We start from the raw sequence: 18759 nt of genomic DNA on the forward strand, positions 1-18759 counted from the left end.
TCTCCGACTCGATACCCAACTACGAGCTGCACATGGTCGAGTGGTCCGTTACGAGGACTGGTATCCCTGTTGCAATACAATGCCCTAGTATTATTTCACCCAGTCCACGTGCATGAGGCCCCGTCGTCGTACCCGGTAGTTTGCGTAGATCAGATTGACGATTGACCTTATGCAGCCCTGGAGATGTTTGGGAGAACGGCAGTAAACAAGCATGGTGTATTCCGTCATGATGATCCTGGCAGCGCCTGGTAAGAAGGTAGACAGATCAACCGACGCCCGGGGCAAGAAACTTTCGCAATGATGGCCTCGACCCTCGTCACAGAGTCTAGCTGACGTGCTGTTCAGGGAACTCGTCCTATGGAAAAACAACGGCATTTATTAGGGAGGCAAAGGGATACAAAGGCGAAAAGAAGATGGATTGCTTGGCGTGAAAAGCGAGAAAGATCAAAAATAAAGATGCTTGGCCTTGAGTGCTTTAATCGAAGGTGAAGGACCTGGTGGGGCAGATGCAAACCCAAACCGCTACTTTTCAACCACCGGTCTTGCCTACCTCACCCAACCACAACAACAACACCCGCAAACCGCGAAAATGGCCTTGCCACCAACCGCCCAAAATGCTTTCTCTTTCATGATGAATCGGCCGCAGGTTATCAAAGACAGCGGCGAGAACGTCAAAGAGATCCACGAATACCTCGACCGCTTGCGCGTCAACTACACCGATCGCGCGGCTACCCTCAAATACGACGCCGAAAATCCGCTGCTGTTCAAAGGCGAGCGCGACGTCTCCGGCGGTCAAACCCTTCACGCCTACAGAATTATAATGAAGCAAAAAGAGGCTTTAGAGCGGGAAATTCCGGGAGCCGTCAAGGCTGCCGAAGATATCTGGGCCAGTGTCCAAACCGAGACAAGCAAGGACGGCCGTGAGCACAAGACCATTTGCCCGGGCCTACTGGCGGAGATCATCAGATTCGCACAACCAATTCTCAACGATATCAATTCAAGCGAGGGGATCTCCACGGAGCTCCGTCAAAGGCTCGGGGACGACGACGAGTCGTGCAACATGGTGTTGCGAGCCTTCCAAGGCATGGCGACGTATCCAGACGACGACGGCGACAAAGAGCGGGGTGCAGATCAACATGGCATCGAGAGATCGCAAAACGAGACGTCTCTGTTGAACGATCAAAAGGAGAAGGATGAGGCAGAACGTGAGGCACAGAAGCAGTCGAGTCTCCTCAATAGCAGATTGCAGGCGAAAGACGATATCATTCAGGCACGAAATGGCGTCATCCACGAGTCAAATGCTGCTATTGAGGGACTCATGAACGATAACTCGTCCCTCGTTAAGGAGAATGAGCGACTGCGCTCTCGAGTCCGTCAACTGGATCAGGTCTGCCAAAGAAACGACTCTCTACGCACAACCATTCAGCGCCTGGTAGATTTGGGTAGTCAAGAGCCCGGACACACCAACGATGGAGACGACGACAGAGAAGACGACGCAGGCAACGAAGACGCGCAGAGCCCTTCCGATGACCAAACCTACAAGGATTACTGCATGCAACTCAACTGCCTCGTCCGAAATCTACGGATCGAAAAGAGCACAGCTATCGAGAACGCTGAAAAAGCGAACGCTGCGGCGGAAGAAGAGACGAGAACGCGGCAGGCCAAGGAAGTCGAACTTGAGGGCGCCCAGAAACAAATCGATCGACTGTCAAAGTCGCTTGAGACGCAGCAGGCTAGCCTGAAAGCTGCATCAGATGAGCTGATAGAGTTGCAGAAAACGTGCGAGGAATGGGGACGTTCGGAGGCGTCTTTATGGTCCCAAAGGACCGCCTTACGTATAGAACTCAAGATTGCGCGAAGGGATCTGGAGAGACTCAGTATGAATACCCAGGAGACGATCAAGGGTCTCGAGAATAAACTCCAAGAAGCGAAAGACGACGGCAATGCCAACATGGATCAGCTACGACGACAACACGCAGACACTGTCACTGCCATGAACGAGGACAAGGGGAAGGCGAAAGAGCTGTCGGATGGTCTAAAAGCTACAATCGTCGAACTAGACGAGAAGTTGGATGGCCTAAAAGCTACAATCGCCGAACTGAACGAGAAGCTGGAGGTGGCGCGTCAAGACGTCACTACCACGAACCAGAAGAAACAGCAAGCAGAAGAGGAGTCAGATGGGCTTCAAGTTACCATTGATGAACTGAACGAGAAGCTGGAGGTGGCGCGTCAAGACGTCACTACCACAAACCAAAAGAAGCAGCAAGCAGAAGAGCAGTCGGATGGGCTTCAAGCTACCATTGATGAACTGAACGACAAGTTGAAGGCGGAGCGTCAAAACGTCACCACTCTCAACCAGGACAAGCAACAGGCCACCAAGGACGCGAAAGAGGAGTCGGACGGGCTCCGGGCTGTGATTGCTGGACTGAAGGAGAAGCTGGTGGCGGCGGTTCAAGATAAACAGCACGCAAAAGAGCAGTCCGATGAACTTCAAGATACCATCGCTGAACTGAACGAGAAGTTGGAGGCGGCGGGTCAACACGCTGCTAGCCATGCCAAGACTTTGCAAGAGCTCCAAGCCACGTCAGACCAGCTCGAGGAAGACTTCAACGAGACAAAGGAAGGACGAGGACGCCTCGGTGAAAGATACATGGAATTCTTTCTCGGTGGGAGAAGCACAATGGCGGAAGAATTGATGCGGGAGATCGCTCGTGAGGACGCAGAATTCGCAACCGTCGATGCCGGAGTGCACAAGCCGTGGCTCGTCGAAGGCACATGGACACGGGCTCAACAGGATAGTGACTACAGCCACTTCACCATCATCGAGGTGATCCTGAGGCTGCCCAATGTCATCCTTCACAGCGAATGGAATGGGAATCAGTACCTTGCGTTGATGCGCCGACTGACGGAGCTCCTGAGTCAAGTTCCCAAACTCAACATGTCGGTCATCGACTTGTTGTTATCGGTCGTCAACAACCGTCTAGGAAGCCTCCCATCGAGGGAGCAGGATTCCGCGAGCGTGGCCTTATGGGCAATGCTGAATATCGTCTTGAAGAGGTGGGATGTCGAATTCGATAACCACAAGCCTGACGTCCTGGCAGCGTCCGAAGAGATTATGGGTAACTTCACGCCCAACGAGGTCAACGAGAACTGCGTCATGGTGGGAGAGGGTGAGGATAAACTTTACCTTGTCAAGGTTGAGGAATGGCCCCAGGCCGTTGTTATCAAACACACGAGTCGACGCAATGTCGTGTGGTTCGTTGATCGGGATTGCGGCAAACGCGAGGACAACTTCCTCACGCTTCGCGGTGGGCCGTCAAAGAAGATTGAAGTTGACCTGCTTACTGAAGCCGGGTACATCTTTTACCTCCGTGGTTGGTAGATAATTACATAGGTCAGTGCCTCGTCAAGAGGACAATACGGGAAACGCCAATGTTTCACAACTTACTTGTGCGGTGTGCTTGTGCTTGTATCACCATGCCCGCTTCTATTGACGCTCGCATGCCAACAGGACCGCGGCCGTAGGCACTTAAATTTCAGCGACACATCGTTCACGTTCGAACATCATCATCAGGTCTTGTGCAAGGGCTCTTCTGGAAAATCCCATCTCTTCGTATAAAATTCTAGGCTACGTGACCTCAGTCTCCAACCTACGCAAATCTGGCGTCTTTAAATCCATCGGGCTCATACCCATAGTTCGAAGAGCGTCGTTGACTACACAGCCAGGAATTGTTGTTGGCAGACGACCGACGTACCACGACTCCGATGATTGAGTCCGACTCGAGTCCACAGGCGAAGCAGGCGCCCATCTCGTCATACCACCAATATCCTTCACAGCATTTAGTGCCATTTTCAAGACGATTATGGCTAGACTGGAGACGCCCAAACCCACACTACGCATCAGCCTACTGCGTATGGTCCTAGGTGTCTTGGGACTTGTACCACGGCTGCCATCTAGTTACCAAGGCCCCAACTGCACTACATAGCCTGTGCCTATACTCTCCCTTGGAGGAGGAATAGTGGCACCAAGTGTGCTTTTACATCGCCAGGTGTCATCGAACGGCGTGATCACGCTACCGTGAATGAGAGTTTTATGATGATGTGGTCCCTCGGTGTCTTCCTTCCTACCTCCCTCAGTACCATCATCATTCAGAATGTGTTTCAGGAAGCGACGCGTCCGCTCGGTGCGACGGAATAAACCCCCAAGGTGTGTCGAAGAATACGAACTATTCACCGAAATATTGGTCGTGACATTCGTAGTCGTGACACTCGAACACAGAAACTTCAGGCAGCACGCCTAAACATCGGTAGCCTGCGAACCCTTACAGGCAACACTCAGGTCCGAGATGAGTGTCACCTCGTATCTCTAACTGCTTTTGGTCTTGTATATGGTACATTGGTTTCGTCCGTTAGACCCGCAAAAGGCTCAAGTCCCTCTCGGTATTCATCGATTCGCGTACTATAATCAAGGGCTCCAGCTCACAGTCAGGAGGACCATGGGATATAGATTTGCTGCGTCGGCTATGGAGGATCGATTAGATGGTCAATACTCTGCTGTAGAGGGAGGGGGAGTTATGGCAATTGTACAAATGAGTGAATTAGCTTCATATCCGTGCAGTCTACAGGCTATGGCTACACTAACATTGGGTGATCACATTGCAGCAGTGTATGCTCAGGGGATGCCATGAAAGCTTCAATACTCAGTGATAAATGCTATGTGATTAGGCCGGGAGCCGCTGACTGAGCTCCTGAATTCTTGTCATTCGATTATCAAGTGGTGAGAGGCTTGTTACTTCGCACGAAGGCCCATTGCCAGTCAAGACGGGTTAGCTTGACTGTTTACTAGCTGAATATGGCTGCAGCCGTGATAAAGCGTGCATGGCCATCTCCAAGGCCGGTGTGAATGGCGTCGAACAGTATGTCCTGAGGTATGCTGTGGTGTTGCCATTCGCGGTTCGGTCAGGCTTGGAAGAGGAGTTTGACACGGCATGTGCAACGGGTACCCTCAACCAGTCTGGCTTAGCTAGAATACCTAATCGTATTGAAAACCATTGTGTCTCTACAGTTCTAGAGCACCAGTTCAAAAGTCTAGAAGTAAGCCTCATCCCCGAGGTCCAAAATATTGTCTACCTCCACTGGCTTCACTTCTGAGTCATTATGACGCTGGACTTCTGACCCCTCATTCTAAGCGATCTTCTGGAAACTGTTGCTTACAATCTTTTTAGACAAGGAGGTCTTCCACATTTCATTGCGGTACTGATACGGCAGCAGACATCATCGACACCTGCACAGCGGCCAACTTCGAAGCTTATCATGGCCTCCGTTCGTCAACTGGCTATTTTGGGAGGCCACCCAGCGTTTTCTCCCTGCGATCCTGTGCCGTTGATATCCCCTCAAGGCTACCGACCCAAGGGTGACTACAGCGCGGTCGATGCCATTCTCGCCAATAAAGCCTGTGAAGACTCAACGACCCGTGCCAGCAAGCAGCGTTTCGTATCCAAGTTACTGCCAGGCGTTGGGAATTCTAGCCTAGGATACCGCATCCCTTTACAACGCCGCATCGGAGACTTCCTGGAACTTGATCTCAACAAGACATCAGTACTCTGCGTCACCAGCGGCACGAATGCACTTCGAGCCGTGCTGAAAGGAATTCGCGCTACCTATGGGCATACCCAGCGCAACGAGGTCATTATACCTCAGCTCACGGTCGGGGCAACTGCCGAAGCTGTGATTGATGAGGGATTCAAGCCAGTCTTTGTGGATGTCGATCCATTGTCATGGCTCTTGTCACCGGAGGCCACTAAACGATGTATCTCGAACAACACCGCAGCTATCGTCACTGTTGATTGGCTCGGTACCTTGTGCAATCTCAACACCTTTCGCAAGCTCGCTGACGACCACGGCATCAAGCTCATCTCCGACAGCGCTCAGAGCTTCGGCGCTGTCAAAGGCAAGCCTCATTCGATCGATATCGCCGATGCCACCATTTACAGCCTGGGTTATCCGAAGGTCTTTACAGGGGCAGGATCGGGTGGCGTCATCGTTTGTCCAAAGCCTTTGGCCAGTGTACTGGAGAATCATTCCACTGGTATCTTGCGACATGAAACGATGGCGGAGGTTCATGCGTTCATATCTCTTCGAGCACTGGACGTGCTTCCACAAGCTCTCGAGACGCGTATATCAGCCGGCGAGATGTACCGTCATCTACTCGCTGACATTCCTGGCATCATCTTCCAGGAAGTTCCTGACGGTCTGGGAACAAATCACTATCAAGTCAGCGTCTTCATCAGGGCTGAGGACTTTGGTCTCAACTCCGAAGACCTCTGCGCGGCGCTGAAGGCTGAGAACGTTCATTGCAGCGCAGCCAGAATGCCATGCATTGGTACTAAGAAAAGGTTTCTTCAGTACGGCGAAGTGGGAGGAGACCTCAAGTTCAGTCGACTGCTAGCCGAAAATTCGGTCACTCTGCCCATTTACAACAACATCAGCCTCGAAACGGTCGAGAGGATCTGCTTCTTGATTAAAGACATCCACAAGAAAGGTTCGATCATCCTTGAAGCGAAGCAGAAACCTGGTTTGACGTGCGCCTCGTCTCTGGGCAAATCGGCCGATATTGTCGATATTGGGTCCAAGTTTCGCAGGCATTTAGATGTACCCATCCTGAATGACAGCAGCGTTCACTCGAAAGTTTTCGTACCGATTTCCTACCTAGAGGCGCAAAACGTGTCCATTGACGAAGTTCTCTACCGTTTCAAGTCGCGGCGGGAATGGAGCCTGGACGAGCTTGTTGTTGCTGGGCTTTTCGTGGATGCGGTCATCGGCAAGTCAGTCGTCCTTTCCCCACGCAGCGATGGTCACTGCAAAGGCAGTGACAGCGCTGTTGCTCTGGATGAGAGCGGATCTTCTGCGAGCGTTACCTTGGTGCCTGGAGCGGACGGCAGATTGACGGTTCACAAGACGGCTGTGGGGTACGGCATCGATGGCAATGGGGCACCATGGCTGAGAAGACAATCGATATTCTTGGAGGCGAGCAACGCCGTTAAGAACACAGGAATTTTCGTGGTACCCCAGCAGGTCAGTGATACCGAGAGCGGGATCAGGCTCGTGTTCCCATACATCCCAAGCCACTCGTTCGGAGAACTGATATTTGCCAACGTCGGCGCGAAGCCGGCGGTGGCCGCCATCGTGGACTTGCTTTCTAATTTGGCAACCTCTGTCTGGACCGAAAGCCGAGACAAAGCCCACCCAGATTTCATCAAGCAGGCGCACTTTGGTAGAATGAAAAGGCGTGTCAAGATCGCCCGCGAGCGTCACGAATTGCTCGACAAGATCCTCAATCAAAAGTCAGTCATGCTGAATGGCAAGCTTCTGATGGGTTTCGACTGCGTCATGGAGAATTTGGAAGCACATCCCGAGCTTGTCAAGATTGGGCCGACCGTTTTAAACGAGATCCACGGCGACCTCAACATCCACAACATACTCAGTCACTTGGACCCAGATCAAGACGAGCCCGTTGCGCTTATTGACCCTCGTGGTGTTCCGCTTCTCGATCATTCCGACGACAAGATTTTCGAGCGTGGCGACTATGCCTACGACGTCTCGAAGCTACTCTTCTCTCTGACAGGCTTCTCTGAAATTAGAAAGAAGCTCTACAACATGTCAGCTGATGGCCAATCATATCAGCTCGAGATTCAGCAGCATCCTGGTTCAGATACCATGACCGGCGCCGCCCATCGACTGATCCCGGAGCTCGCCTCTAATGCAATAGTGAGGCGATGGATCGATGAAGTCGAGTCCCAGGGCACTAAATCTTTTGAGCTCAGAGTGAGGTTGGGTGAGGCGGCACACTTCGTCGCCGACTGCGCCTGCGCACTGGGACGGGATACGCCTTGGGAGGTGGTCCCTCTGTTCTTGATGGGTCTCGAGAAGCTGAACAATATGCTCAACCTCTTAAACGGAATCGGTCAACTCTCTATCGACAATTCGGAATACTCGTCGGATTCTGAGGCCATATCTGAGAGCGCAGACCTTGGAGCATTGATGATCCAGTCCACCATCTTCGGGCTACAGACGTCTGACGAAGGTCTGCCCTACAACGTGCTAGAAGTCTCTGTCAAGTTCGAGTCGGCCGCCACAACCCAGAAGCTCTTCCGCGAGATGGCCGGATCCTACTTACCCAAAGGAACACCGGTATACCTATCGACTGATCCGATTGCGTCGGTTGACCCATCTTCTTGCGTGTTAATTCACCCATCCAACGGTGTCAGGGGCCAAACTCACATGTTTGCAGCGGCAGCACGAAGAACCACTGCATTCTTCAGAGACAACGGGGTGCCTCAGCACGTCATCGATGGCCTGAAAATTGTTCATATCTCTTCGACAGGATCATCGTCCCGTTCTCAGTACAGCGCACGGGATAACGACAAGCTTCTCTCTCCTGGATCCTTCGGTATTTCTCCCCTGAAACTGGCCCTTCTGCAGGCCAACCAACTCCCCTTCCCGAAGGCCGGGCGCTGGGTCCTCGAAAATGACTCATTCTTTCTGCTTAGTCGACCCTTGACTCTGGGAGGAGATGATCTGTGTCTTCTAGCGATACAGAGACCGACCACGGGTTCAACCTCATCCTGGAGGGTTTGCGTTAATGGCGTCGAATCTATCAACGATCAACTGTTCGCCAAGAGCTTCCGAGGCATTGCGTCGCATGAGATGGGAAAGAAGTTGCTCCGAACGACGACTGGACTTTTCGTCCCGCACCGCCTGGCGAAGGAAATATCTTGGAAAGAATCCGACTATACTGAGAGGATGAGTCCTCTTCTGATTGATGTAGTGCTCCCGCGATTTATGAACCGGAATGAGTGGATCGAACTGAGCCACAAGCAAGGCTACGGAATCGCTTCGCATCTCGTATGGCAGAATGCCAAGGATTTTCAGGCCATCTTCCCGTCAGTCGAACTTGCGTATGGCGGCGACGAGACGGCTTTCTACCACTACGGTTCAGACAAGGAGTATCACAAGCTGCTGACAGACGTGCCCTGTGATGCTCGCCTCAACAGTCTGGCATACGCCATCCCCGCGGCGCAATGGCGCCACCGTCGTGTCGACCAGAAACTCTGGTAAATGGTCCCGCGTCTGACGTGACTTGCCGCTGAAAGGCGCATCAGTTTACTGGTGATGTCACTGGGAGTCTTGGCTGGGCGTCTTTGCTCTGGCTTTTAGTATTTAGTTCATCACATAGGCGTTCATTGTCTTTTCCTTGCTAATGAGGTCTTGGGTTTTGATTCCGAGTTAGCGGGTGCTTTTTGAGGGAAGGGGGAACGGTCAGGGATCTGGCAAGGGCCGAAAAGATCGAAGACGCATGCGTGGGCAATCGGCTAAGTGGGCGGAGCAGAGGGGGATGTCCTGGGCCCAAGATTGCAAACAGTTACCAAGTCGAGAGAACTTCAGTATCAGAAAAGCTCATATTTTGAAGTCCATTGGCGTTCGTCAAATGTGCCTTTCTAAGTAAGCTATCCGTAAGGTGCACCTCGACAATTTATCCATTTGATATTACGTCATACTGCTGACTCAGCGTACGCTGAAAGCTACCTTCTCAGGATCAAACGGATACGCTAACGGACGGGAGCGTGCATGCCAGGAACCTAGGTACGGAAGGTAACGTGGACCCAAACCCTGTCGTCCACGTCTCATGAGTGAACCCCGCTGTTTTGATTGGTGACGTGACTCTTTCAGAAGCGAGAAGTGCCACCACCGACATGGAGGTGCTCCTCCTGACAACTCGCCTAGGTATCCGTAGGTTCCAATTTCTTAGCTTCACACTTCTTCCATACCTTAATCTACGGCCACACTGCAATGTTCGTAAATACCACACCTACAACCAGCCTCCGTATCCACCACATCTGTAGTCAACCCATCAAGACACAACAAGACTACGAACCCCGGATCTATCCCCCTACAATGACTTCTAGGCAAAGCTCACAGGGGTCATGCCGACTGTTCATCCAGATGTCCGGTGCACCAGGTTCTGGGAAAAGCACATTGGCGAGGCTACTACGGCAATCCATTGGCGGACTGGTCATAGACCATGACGTCTTCAGGTCCGCCCTTCTTGAGTGTAACGACATGGAATTTGACGAAGCAGCAAAACGCGCCTATCATCTTCAATGGTCATTCGCCGAGGACGCTATGAAACAAGGCCTGGATGTCATCATCGACAGTACCTGCAACTTCCAAGAGGTTCTCGATCAAGGATCCGCGCTCGCGGAAAAGCACGGCTTCACCTACTGGTACGTCGAGTGTAAGGTCGAGGACATCGATCTACTGGATGAAAGGTTGCGTTCGCGAGACCCGATGAGGAGTCAGCGAACTGGTGTCGATTGTCCCCCTGCTGCGGCACGCCAGGCTCGTGCAGGCGAAGACTCTCGCAGTCTCTTCAAGAAATGGATCGAGAACCCGTGCCGTCCGAAGCACAACGCCATTATCGTGGATTCAACGGGCAATCCAGAAATACATCGGGACTACATTTTGAAGCAGATTGTTGGTCAGCCTCGGTGATGCTTAGGTGAGTAATCATTCCTCTTAGCCTGCGACGATGATGGTTCCAGAGACGACGACATTGACACTTCTATGCGGCAGGTACTTCAATATGTTTCGATATTGTACCCATTGCTACAACGCCACATAAAGCACCGCAATCTCGCGATATCAGGCCCTGCTGAATCGCGCTGACGTTCGATTCGTGGACCCAGTCCAAACTTCGAGTTCCAAGCATGCTCCAGCCGCCAACAACCTCACCGAGCAGGTTGCCGACGACCCATTAGGAGTCTCATTTCTGCAATACAGTGCTCGAGTATCCTCGAGCAGAGCGTTGAAGTCAACTGTCAGTGGAAAGGGTGGGCGGATATAGTTATCTTCTTGGCTCTGGCGGAAAGGTAATTACTCGTAGAAGAGCTATTGGATGGGGCCTCGTCCCTGATCGACTGCTTACTGCGGTACGTTGTGCTGGCATGACAGAAAGAGGGCCAGACGCTTTCCATGAAATTAGCACATTAAGACAGAATAAGAAAAATTTCATGGATTCAGAGCACTTCCTTCATGCAAACTTCAGCGTGCTAGAGGATGAGTTTTGCTGTATTTCAACGCTCGTCGCCGACTCTGACCCGCAAGTTCTAGTTCCCATTGTTCGATTGTTCGGTAACGACCCACTTGAATATCATCCACGTCCTTGATTGAATGTTCTCGCTGTGTAAACAATCGTCAGAGGTCGAAAAGACGAACATTCAGCGAAGGGGGGGGCTGTGAAAACTCGCGTGGCCGCTCGATCCTGTGGTTGACTGCACGTTTGTTCGGCGGGGCCCACAAAACTCCTTTGGAGGGTTTCGCACCTTCCTTCCCTGTCTCTCCCTCAACCAATTTTCTTTATGACCATCACCACACCCACCACCTCACACAACATGGGTACCGACGACGATCTGCGATCGAGGAAGAGAGAGAGAGAAGAAGAAGGCGACGACATGCGCTCACCACAAGCCGCCAAAACGGGGAAGAGATTTCTTGAGGAATTCCTTACCTCAAGCCATATGCCCATCATCCCCGAGGGCGTGACCGATTTCGCAATGAGTACGGAGGGATCTCAACTGTCCTTGGGCAAGGGAAGGGAGGCGTGGAAAAGCTTTTGCGAGAAGGTCGAGGCCTCCGACATTGGCGAGAACGACCACATCAAGATGGTGTTCGTAAACGAAACAAAGCTCCACAAGAGTCGGCGAAATGTCCCGAGCTTCAGCGAGGACTCCGAAGAAGTCAAGGCCGACCACATGAGAACGCGTCGAGCCATGAGAGAGAGTTTCGGTCATCAAGACGAGTCCATCGAAACGCCGGGTTCACAGCGACAAGCTCAACCGCAAAACAACTTCAATCCCGGGACACAATCTCAGCACGGCATTGCCGACGGCCACTGCGCAAGGCAGCCTGAGACTTCAAGTGTTCCTGGCTACATCAAACCCGACCCCCAAGCTCAACCTCAGCCCCAATCACCAGCTCAGCTCGGCAGTCCTGACAGCTACTGGACAGAGCAGCCAAACATGTCAAATGTCCCTGGCAACACCAAACTCAACCAGAAGGCCCTGTTATTCACGGCAGGCTTCAACACCTCGCCTCAAGCTCAGTACGGTCTCTCCAACAACTACCATGCGCCCTCTCGCGGCGGCTCTGTCACTCGTTCAGGACGCCGGGTCAACCCTTCTCGAGGAAGAGGCGGCGGTCTATTTCATCAAGAAACCAACAGTAGTAGCAGCAGAGGAGGCAGAGGAGGCTACAATAACAGGGGCGACAGCCATTTCGGCCAAGGGAACTAGGCAAAAATGTAGATGAGCAGCTCTGATCGGAAGCAGAGTCATTGAGGGAGTTGTGGACGGGGCTCTTTCGATCGAGAACTTAGAGAGTGAGATCCGGATCAACTGGATTCTCACCTGGTACTCTTGTCTGTCTGGATCATTAGACTAGCCAGGCCGATCAATACAGTATTATACAGTTCAGTTCAGTAGGCAATCGTTTCTCTTTGCGTCGGTAAACATGTGAAATCTCTACGCGCGCCCATCACCAAGTGATGTATACTTTAACAGGAGCCTCCCTACGAAATTAGTCTGCCCGTAGCCCGATTATCAATCCATAGTTCGTAGCTGTGCCAAGCTGCTAAAGCACTGGCATCGATTCGTGATCTTGGCGGACAGCTTAACCTCTTCCCGCGCCAACACGTGTTGAAGCGCGCCTATCAAAAGAAAATTCACTGGAATCTTCAAACGCAGTGGAATTCGATCTGCACCTCAGGATTGCAACAGTCGCGAGAACCTAATTGATTTATGATTGTGCCATTCCCCAATTGACGTTGGAGGTTTTGATGCTATCGGATGTCCAGCAGCGAGGGGATTTCTCCCAAAAGGGCCTAGTGCAATCCCAACCTGGAAATGGAGCTTGTCATGGGGGGGATCCGACTGGGTGAGCCTTGACCGCCATCTGCCGCTGCTTTAAAGAGCTCAGACCACTGCAACGACACCTCGAGTCAATCTTCAGAGCTGCTCATGATCTCTATAATTACGAGGACCCCGAGCTGGAACCCGGAACGCGTTGGTCATCGAAGGCGTAGATTTGCGCTGTTCTCATACATGTCACACCATAGACAACCCCAGTCACAGAGAGGCAGCAATTCTTGTTTTTGTAACAGACTGTATTTTGACCTCAGCCTGACCGGGTAGACTTGCCATCTACCTGGACCCAAATTCCCCAGAGCGCCCGCTTAGACCAGGCCTCGTCAGTATCCTCCAAGACCTCGATTAGACCGAGTCTATTCGTCGCCAATGCCAAGTCTTCCATCCCGAATATCATATGCCCAAAAGTTAGTCTTTTTGACGAGACTTTTCTAACTTGTCGGAAACATCGGAAGACTGCCAGATTCCCCGGTAAATGTCCTAGACGTCGTTGGGAAGTTCATCATCAGCCATGTCCAGACCGGGTACCGACTCGTCCATATTCATCTCCTTCAGCACATCAGCCACAGAGCCGACCTCGTCGAGGAACTTTTTGGACAAGTCTCCGACCTTCAAAAACCATCTGGCGGCATGTGCGGTGTTCTCTGCCTTCTTGCCGTCGCCGTTGTAGTTCGACCAAGCCTGCTGGATGGCGTACTTGATCTCCTCTGAAGAGAGATGCACGCCGGTGTTGTTCCAGATGAGCGAGGCGTACATCCAGAGATCGGTGAGTCTCTTCCATCTCTCGCCGTCGGCACCTTTTGTTTCCATGCACCTTTGAATAGTCCACTCCATGACGGAACGCGTCTGCTTGCTCTTGATTTGACCAAGAGCACTCTTCGCTGCATCCTCTTGCTTACGCAACTCGAGCTCAAGAAGTCTGCGCTTGCGCTCGGCCATCGCGACCTTCGCTTTCTCAACGTTTCTGAGTGCGTTTGTCTCTAAAGAGTGCCTGAACCAGTCGCTGAGGGGGATGAGAGAGCCTGGGTTCGTCTCCAACATGCCGCAGTAGGTGACCAGGATTTCCCAGACCGAGAGATAGTCGACGTCGTCCAGCTTGGTGTGATTTGAAGTCGGGATGGCCAGAAGAAACGTTGCACGGTTGTGCTCTGTCCAGACGATGCGGAGCCTCGAATCCAGCATAGTCGAAACTTGTCGCATGACGTTGGGGTCTTTGAACAGGCGGGTCGCCATGGCCTTGTCCTTGTGGACGTTGTTGGGGAGCCGCGCCTCGAACGGGTAGCCGTCAAATTCCAAACTATTCGCGGAGAGACCACAACTGATGAAGTGCTCCCCCCGATCGGCTCTTCCAGCTTCGATTAGTTTATTGATACCAGAGACTTGAGCCTGAGCCTGACTCTGAGGCGTAGTGCTCGATTCCGCCGTGCTGAAGTTGAGTTGATTTTGGCAGGCCTGGATTCCGGTCGCAAAGCTTTCCCGCTTTGGGCCGATGAGTGGAGGAACTGCTGCCTTAGACGCAGCTGTTGAGGTTATGGGGGTCGTTGCCTTGGACGCAAATGCAGCCGCCATGTTGGTAGTAGGGAATGAGTTGGGCTTCACCGCCTTGGACGCAGGTGAATTCACGGTCTCGGGAGTGACAGCGGGGCTAGTCTTTGCTGCCTTAGACGCAGAGGGAGCCGCGGGAGTGGTTGTAGGAGCTGACTGTGCTGCATTGGACGCAGACGGTCCCGACTTGACTGGAGGCCTGAAGACCGGCATCCGCCACTTGTTGGCATGGTAGAATTCCGGGTGCTCGGCCATCAAAAACTCCATGTAGCCGAGGTCAGCGTCCCTCATGTAGGATACGGGAATCGCCAAGTTCATCGCGTCGAGTTCTTCTTGGGTGTGGCCCACTGTCGAAGACTGTCAGCAAAGTTGCATGAGCGGAGGAGAGGGCTAAACTTACGCTCCATCCAGAACCACGCCAAGATTTGATACTTGACGAACTCCAGGCCGATGAAATGGTGTCCAGTCTTGAACCACTCGACGTAGAGCTCATTCGCGAGAGCCTCTATCTTGGGCTTGAATATGACCTGTTGTTGCTCTGTAATTTCAGTGCCAAACACCACAGTCAGCAGAGTCTTCACCGTTGACGACCATTTGCTGTCCTTCGCCCAGTCCGGGGTCTCGTCATTAAAAGACGGAACCCAGTCTCTGGCGCGAGGAAAGTTGGTCTTCTCCTCCGTCTTCTCGCTCGCCTTCTTGTGGTTGTCGTTGTTGGAGGCCATGATGATCGTCGTGACGAATATCGTGGCTGTGTGATGGTTGATGTGAAGAGAGAAAATCGACGACAGGTTTGCCCTCTTATTTTTTGATAATATGGAAGTGACGGCTGCCGAGGAGGGGAGGCCGGTCGGTTAGGGCTCCACCCACAAGCAAGCCTTTGGCCAATCAAAGACCGGCGCGCATGCCCAGGACGACTACACCGATCAAAACGCAGCAAAAGGCTTCCTCCAAGGCACCGAAAATTTGCACGTAAGGCATTCTTATTGGAAGAGTTACATCCATCGCGGATCAAAACAGTTTTCTAATTCTTTGTGTGTCTATTCGTGACCGATAGGGTGCATACAGACAATAAATGCAATTCGCTGCGCCATACGGTGCAGCCAGCCTCATCGATGATCTCGAAATGACTACTTTTTCAGAGAGTTAGACCTGTCCATGAAGGTAAAGCTCTTTCCCGACTGATTGCCAGTTTCTGATCGGCACACCACCAACAGACAATACTTTTTATTCACGTGATGGTCGCAGTCCATTGGTGATTTGATCGGCGGAACTTGCGGGCCGAATCCCACGTTCATTGCGGCCGAGAAGCAGTAGGTCAGCCCGGGCCTCGTGTGTTCCAAAAAGTCCTTGAGCTGAGGATATGCATTGCACTTCCACAATAATGGCCCAATGTGTTTTAATGTCGTCGTGTGCATCAGACTTCCCACTCCTCTCTGTACCACGTTAAACCCAGCGAGGTTGTTCGACAGATTTCCGAGCAGGTCGGCGAATCCCGCCGGAATTCTTCTCTCGTCCTGGTTGTTCAGCACCATTCGTTCCTTTACTGTCACTGATGAAGGTTGTTGCTGGCGGAGCTGGTTGTCCGCTGTCGATGAGCTGGTTCGAAGTCTCTTCCTCGGCTGATCTTTGGCTGACGAGTGATTGACGCTGCTTGTAATGATATCCTTCTATTTCGCCCTGTTAGAAATGATCTTCAAAGCCTCGCCTGTTATTATCCTCACCTTCGTAGCTTCGAGCTCGATCTCGATTCTCTCTCGAGATTTCTTCTCCTGTGCCAATGTGGCCTCTTTCAGGGATGCTTGCTCTTGCCAGCGATCGCGGTCCGCTCTCATACTTTCAAGCTCTCCCAAGAGCTGGGTGCTTTTGCTCTCGAGCCTTTGCTTCGACTCAACCAACGATTCCAGCTTCGTCGTTAGCTCAGTGACGACAGTTTTCCCCTCCTGACTGGACTTGGTTATCGCCTCGGCAGAGTTTTGGAATGCGCGGGTAACTGCGCCTTCGACAATCCCAGGGAGGATATCGTTGAGATTGGTGGAGTCATCTCTCACCAAAGCTGCCCTCCCCTCTACTGAGAGCGTAGCCACCGGCTTATTCGTTTCGTTAGGATTGCCCATGCTCTGCTTCATCGCGGTGACGGCATCTCGCACACCGGTAGCTTCGACCGCCATCTTGACCTTCTTCAAGACGGAGTCGACGCTATCATCGTGTGCCTGTCTATCACGAGCGAGGTCGGCTTCTTGTTGACGAAGGATCGTCGACTTGCTGAGCGCGGCTTCGACAAATCTTCGCAGATCTGCTAGGCCTCGAGCGGTGTTGAAATACTCGGGCTGTGCCTCTGCTTGGGTGACAGCAGTCAGCAATCTCTGTAACTGCTCGTGTAGGGGGTCTTTCGGGTCGTCCATGATGAACCTCGATGCTCGTTTGTGGGTTGCTGCGAGGTGGTTGTTTTGGTGAAGAAGTGAGGTGTTGAGCGTGGGATGAAAGGGGGAAGGCGGTCGACTTTGAAAGACCCTGTCAGTTACCTAGTAGCGCCCTGGAGCTCGCAAAGACTGCGCTGAACCTCCCCGCCCTGTCACCCGAGGCGGCAGAAGGCGCAACCTGCCCCCTTCCATATCACTCCCGTCCTTCCTTCTTTTAGACCTGTGGACTCGGAGCAAATGGAAGGCTTTGGAAACACGATAACATCGACCTGCTGACAATGGAATTCTTTCAGATTGCAAACGGTTCATGAGAGAAATTCCTTACATCCTCAAAGCTCATTCTACAACCTCCCGCTTCGCAAACCGGCACGGCTCTCTCGTTGCTCCTTCATCCGCCTCTGAACTACTCTCCACGGATGAATCCCATCAACATACCCGATAAACGGCGCCCCGACGCCATAACCAAGCATATCAACGAGCTTCCGCGGCATTCCCTCCAACTTTTCCCACTCGACGGCGAGAATCTGGTTCTCCAGCGGCCGAATCCACGGCTGGCAGTACTGTATCGTCATCGACCGACGCTCCTTGTCGAACGTATTCTGCCCGCCTCCGTGCCAAAGGGTTCCGACAAAGAAAACAGCGCTGCCCCGAGGCATGATGACTGGGATGGTGTCTTCCCGGCGCGGGGCCTGGTCATTCTTGTCGCCCCATTTATGCGAGCCGGGAATCACGACTGTGGCGCCGTTGGTGGCGGTGAAGTCGTCTATCGCGACCATCACTCCCTATCAACCTGTCAGACACATGCTCGAGGCTGGAAGATGCAATCTTACCGTTCCGAAGGGTCGATGAGGGCGTGGTAAAGTGACGAAGCCGTCGTCGTGATGGAGCATCTGCGGTGCCTCGCCGGGCTGGATGTACACGCTATGGAACGAATTCAGGAGATACCCCGAGTCGAGAAAGTGGTCATTCAACGCCAAGAGTGTGGTCTGGATGGGAAACTTCTGAAAGACGGGAGATTTGTTGAGAAGGGCGTAGATACGCTTGGTGTTGAGACCTTCGAAGTCGTTGCGGCCGGCTCGGTCGCCCCCGGCCGGTCCGGCAGAAGCGGCGTCCGCCGCTAAACGGAGGAGCTCCGTGTGGGCCTCCTCCAGCTCCGCTTCGGTGAAAGCGTTGGGGATGATCACGTACCCGTGCTCCTCGACATGGTCGATCATACTTTGGATGTCCGCACCCGAGGAACTGGACTGAGATGCGATCGTGGAACTCATTGTGGACGTTTTTGTGCAACAAGGACTGATCTTGTGAACAGAGCAATTGTCATGGGCGGTGATGATGCGAGAAAAGAGAGACAACTTATACAACCAGACGATGAAGCGAGCAGGGAGCTGCGAAATCCAATTTGGTGGGTCGGCCGAGGTACGAGGGGTTCTATATCCCCAACACGTATCACTTCAATTGGGAAACGAGCTCCGGATTGTTTTGGCCTGCGCGGGAACACTGAGGAGACAGGAGTTTAGAGATGGGGTAAAGTTGTGATGACGATGTCGTGCGGGGAAGCCGAGGCATACGAGATGGGGAAAGACAGGAGAACACCAGCCCTCCTTGTATCTATTTGAAGAACGCCGGAGGCGTCGGCTCTTCCGCACAGAGGTCGGTTCTTAAGCGGAGTTTGGATACTAATCATTCACGGCAGACTCGGTTGCGGACTCAACCGTCCGGGACTCCATGTCGGATGACGACGGACCGTTCCGATCCGCCGGGGACCTACACCGTTCCATTCGGGTTTCTCCTCATCACTCGTGTATGGGGGTATC

General features: G+C 52.6%; 6 protein-coding genes across 6 annotated transcripts; 4 read left to right on the plus strand and 2 right to left on the minus strand.

Annotated features, from left to right (window-relative positions):
• Positions 1-589: 589 nt before the first annotated feature.
• CkaCkLH20_09449 (uncharacterized protein) lies at positions 590-3382 on the plus strand (the record flags this gene model as incomplete). The annotated part of the gene is made up of 1 exon (XM_038892164.1): positions 590-3382. The coding sequence occupies one exon, from the start codon at positions 590-592 to the stop codon at positions 3380-3382; it is 2793 nt and encodes a 930-aa protein (XP_038742400.1).
• Positions 3383-5313: 1931 nt separating this feature from the next.
• On the plus strand, positions 5314-9117 carry CkaCkLH20_09450 (uncharacterized protein; the record flags this gene model as incomplete). Its single annotated transcript, XM_038892165.1, has 1 exon — positions 5314-9117. One exon carries the CDS (start codon positions 5314-5316, stop codon positions 9115-9117), a length of 3804 nt encoding a protein of 1267 aa, XP_038742401.1.
• Positions 9118-10119: 1002 nt separating this feature from the next.
• Positions 10120-10551, plus strand: CkaCkLH20_09451 (putative ABC transporter; the record flags this gene model as incomplete). Its single annotated transcript, XM_038892166.1, has 1 exon — positions 10120-10551. One exon carries the CDS (start codon positions 10120-10122, stop codon positions 10549-10551), a length of 432 nt encoding a protein of 143 aa, XP_038742402.1.
• An 866-nt stretch (positions 10552-11417) lies between these two features.
• Positions 11418-12350, plus strand: CkaCkLH20_09452 (uncharacterized protein; the record flags this gene model as incomplete). The annotated part of the gene is made up of 1 exon (XM_038892167.1): positions 11418-12350. One exon carries the CDS (start codon positions 11418-11420, stop codon positions 12348-12350), a length of 933 nt encoding a protein of 310 aa, XP_038742403.1.
• A 1110-nt stretch (positions 12351-13460) lies between these two features.
• On the minus strand, positions 13461-15247 carry CkaCkLH20_09453 (uncharacterized protein; the record flags this gene model as incomplete). Its single annotated transcript, XM_038892168.1, has 2 exons — positions 13461-14872; positions 14926-15247. The coding sequence occupies 2 exons, from the start codon at positions 15245-15247 to the stop codon at positions 13461-13463; spliced, it is 1734 nt and encodes a 577-aa protein (XP_038742404.1).
• Positions 15248-15652: 405 nt separating this feature from the next.
• On the minus strand, positions 15653-18213 carry CkaCkLH20_09454 (uncharacterized protein; the record flags this gene model as incomplete). The annotated part of the gene is made up of 4 exons (XM_038892169.1): positions 15653-16192; positions 16247-17024; positions 17381-17727; positions 17776-18213. The coding sequence occupies 4 exons, from the start codon at positions 18211-18213 to the stop codon at positions 15653-15655; spliced, it is 2103 nt and encodes a 700-aa protein (XP_038742405.1).
• Between the last annotated feature and the right edge of the window lie 546 nt (positions 18214-18759).

This window comes from Colletotrichum karsti (genome assembly GCF_011947395.1).
Source record: "Colletotrichum karsti strain CkLH20 chromosome Unknown Scaffold34, whole genome shotgun sequence".
Taxonomy (NCBI): Eukaryota; Fungi; Ascomycota; class Sordariomycetes; order Glomerellales; family Glomerellaceae; genus Colletotrichum; species Colletotrichum karsti.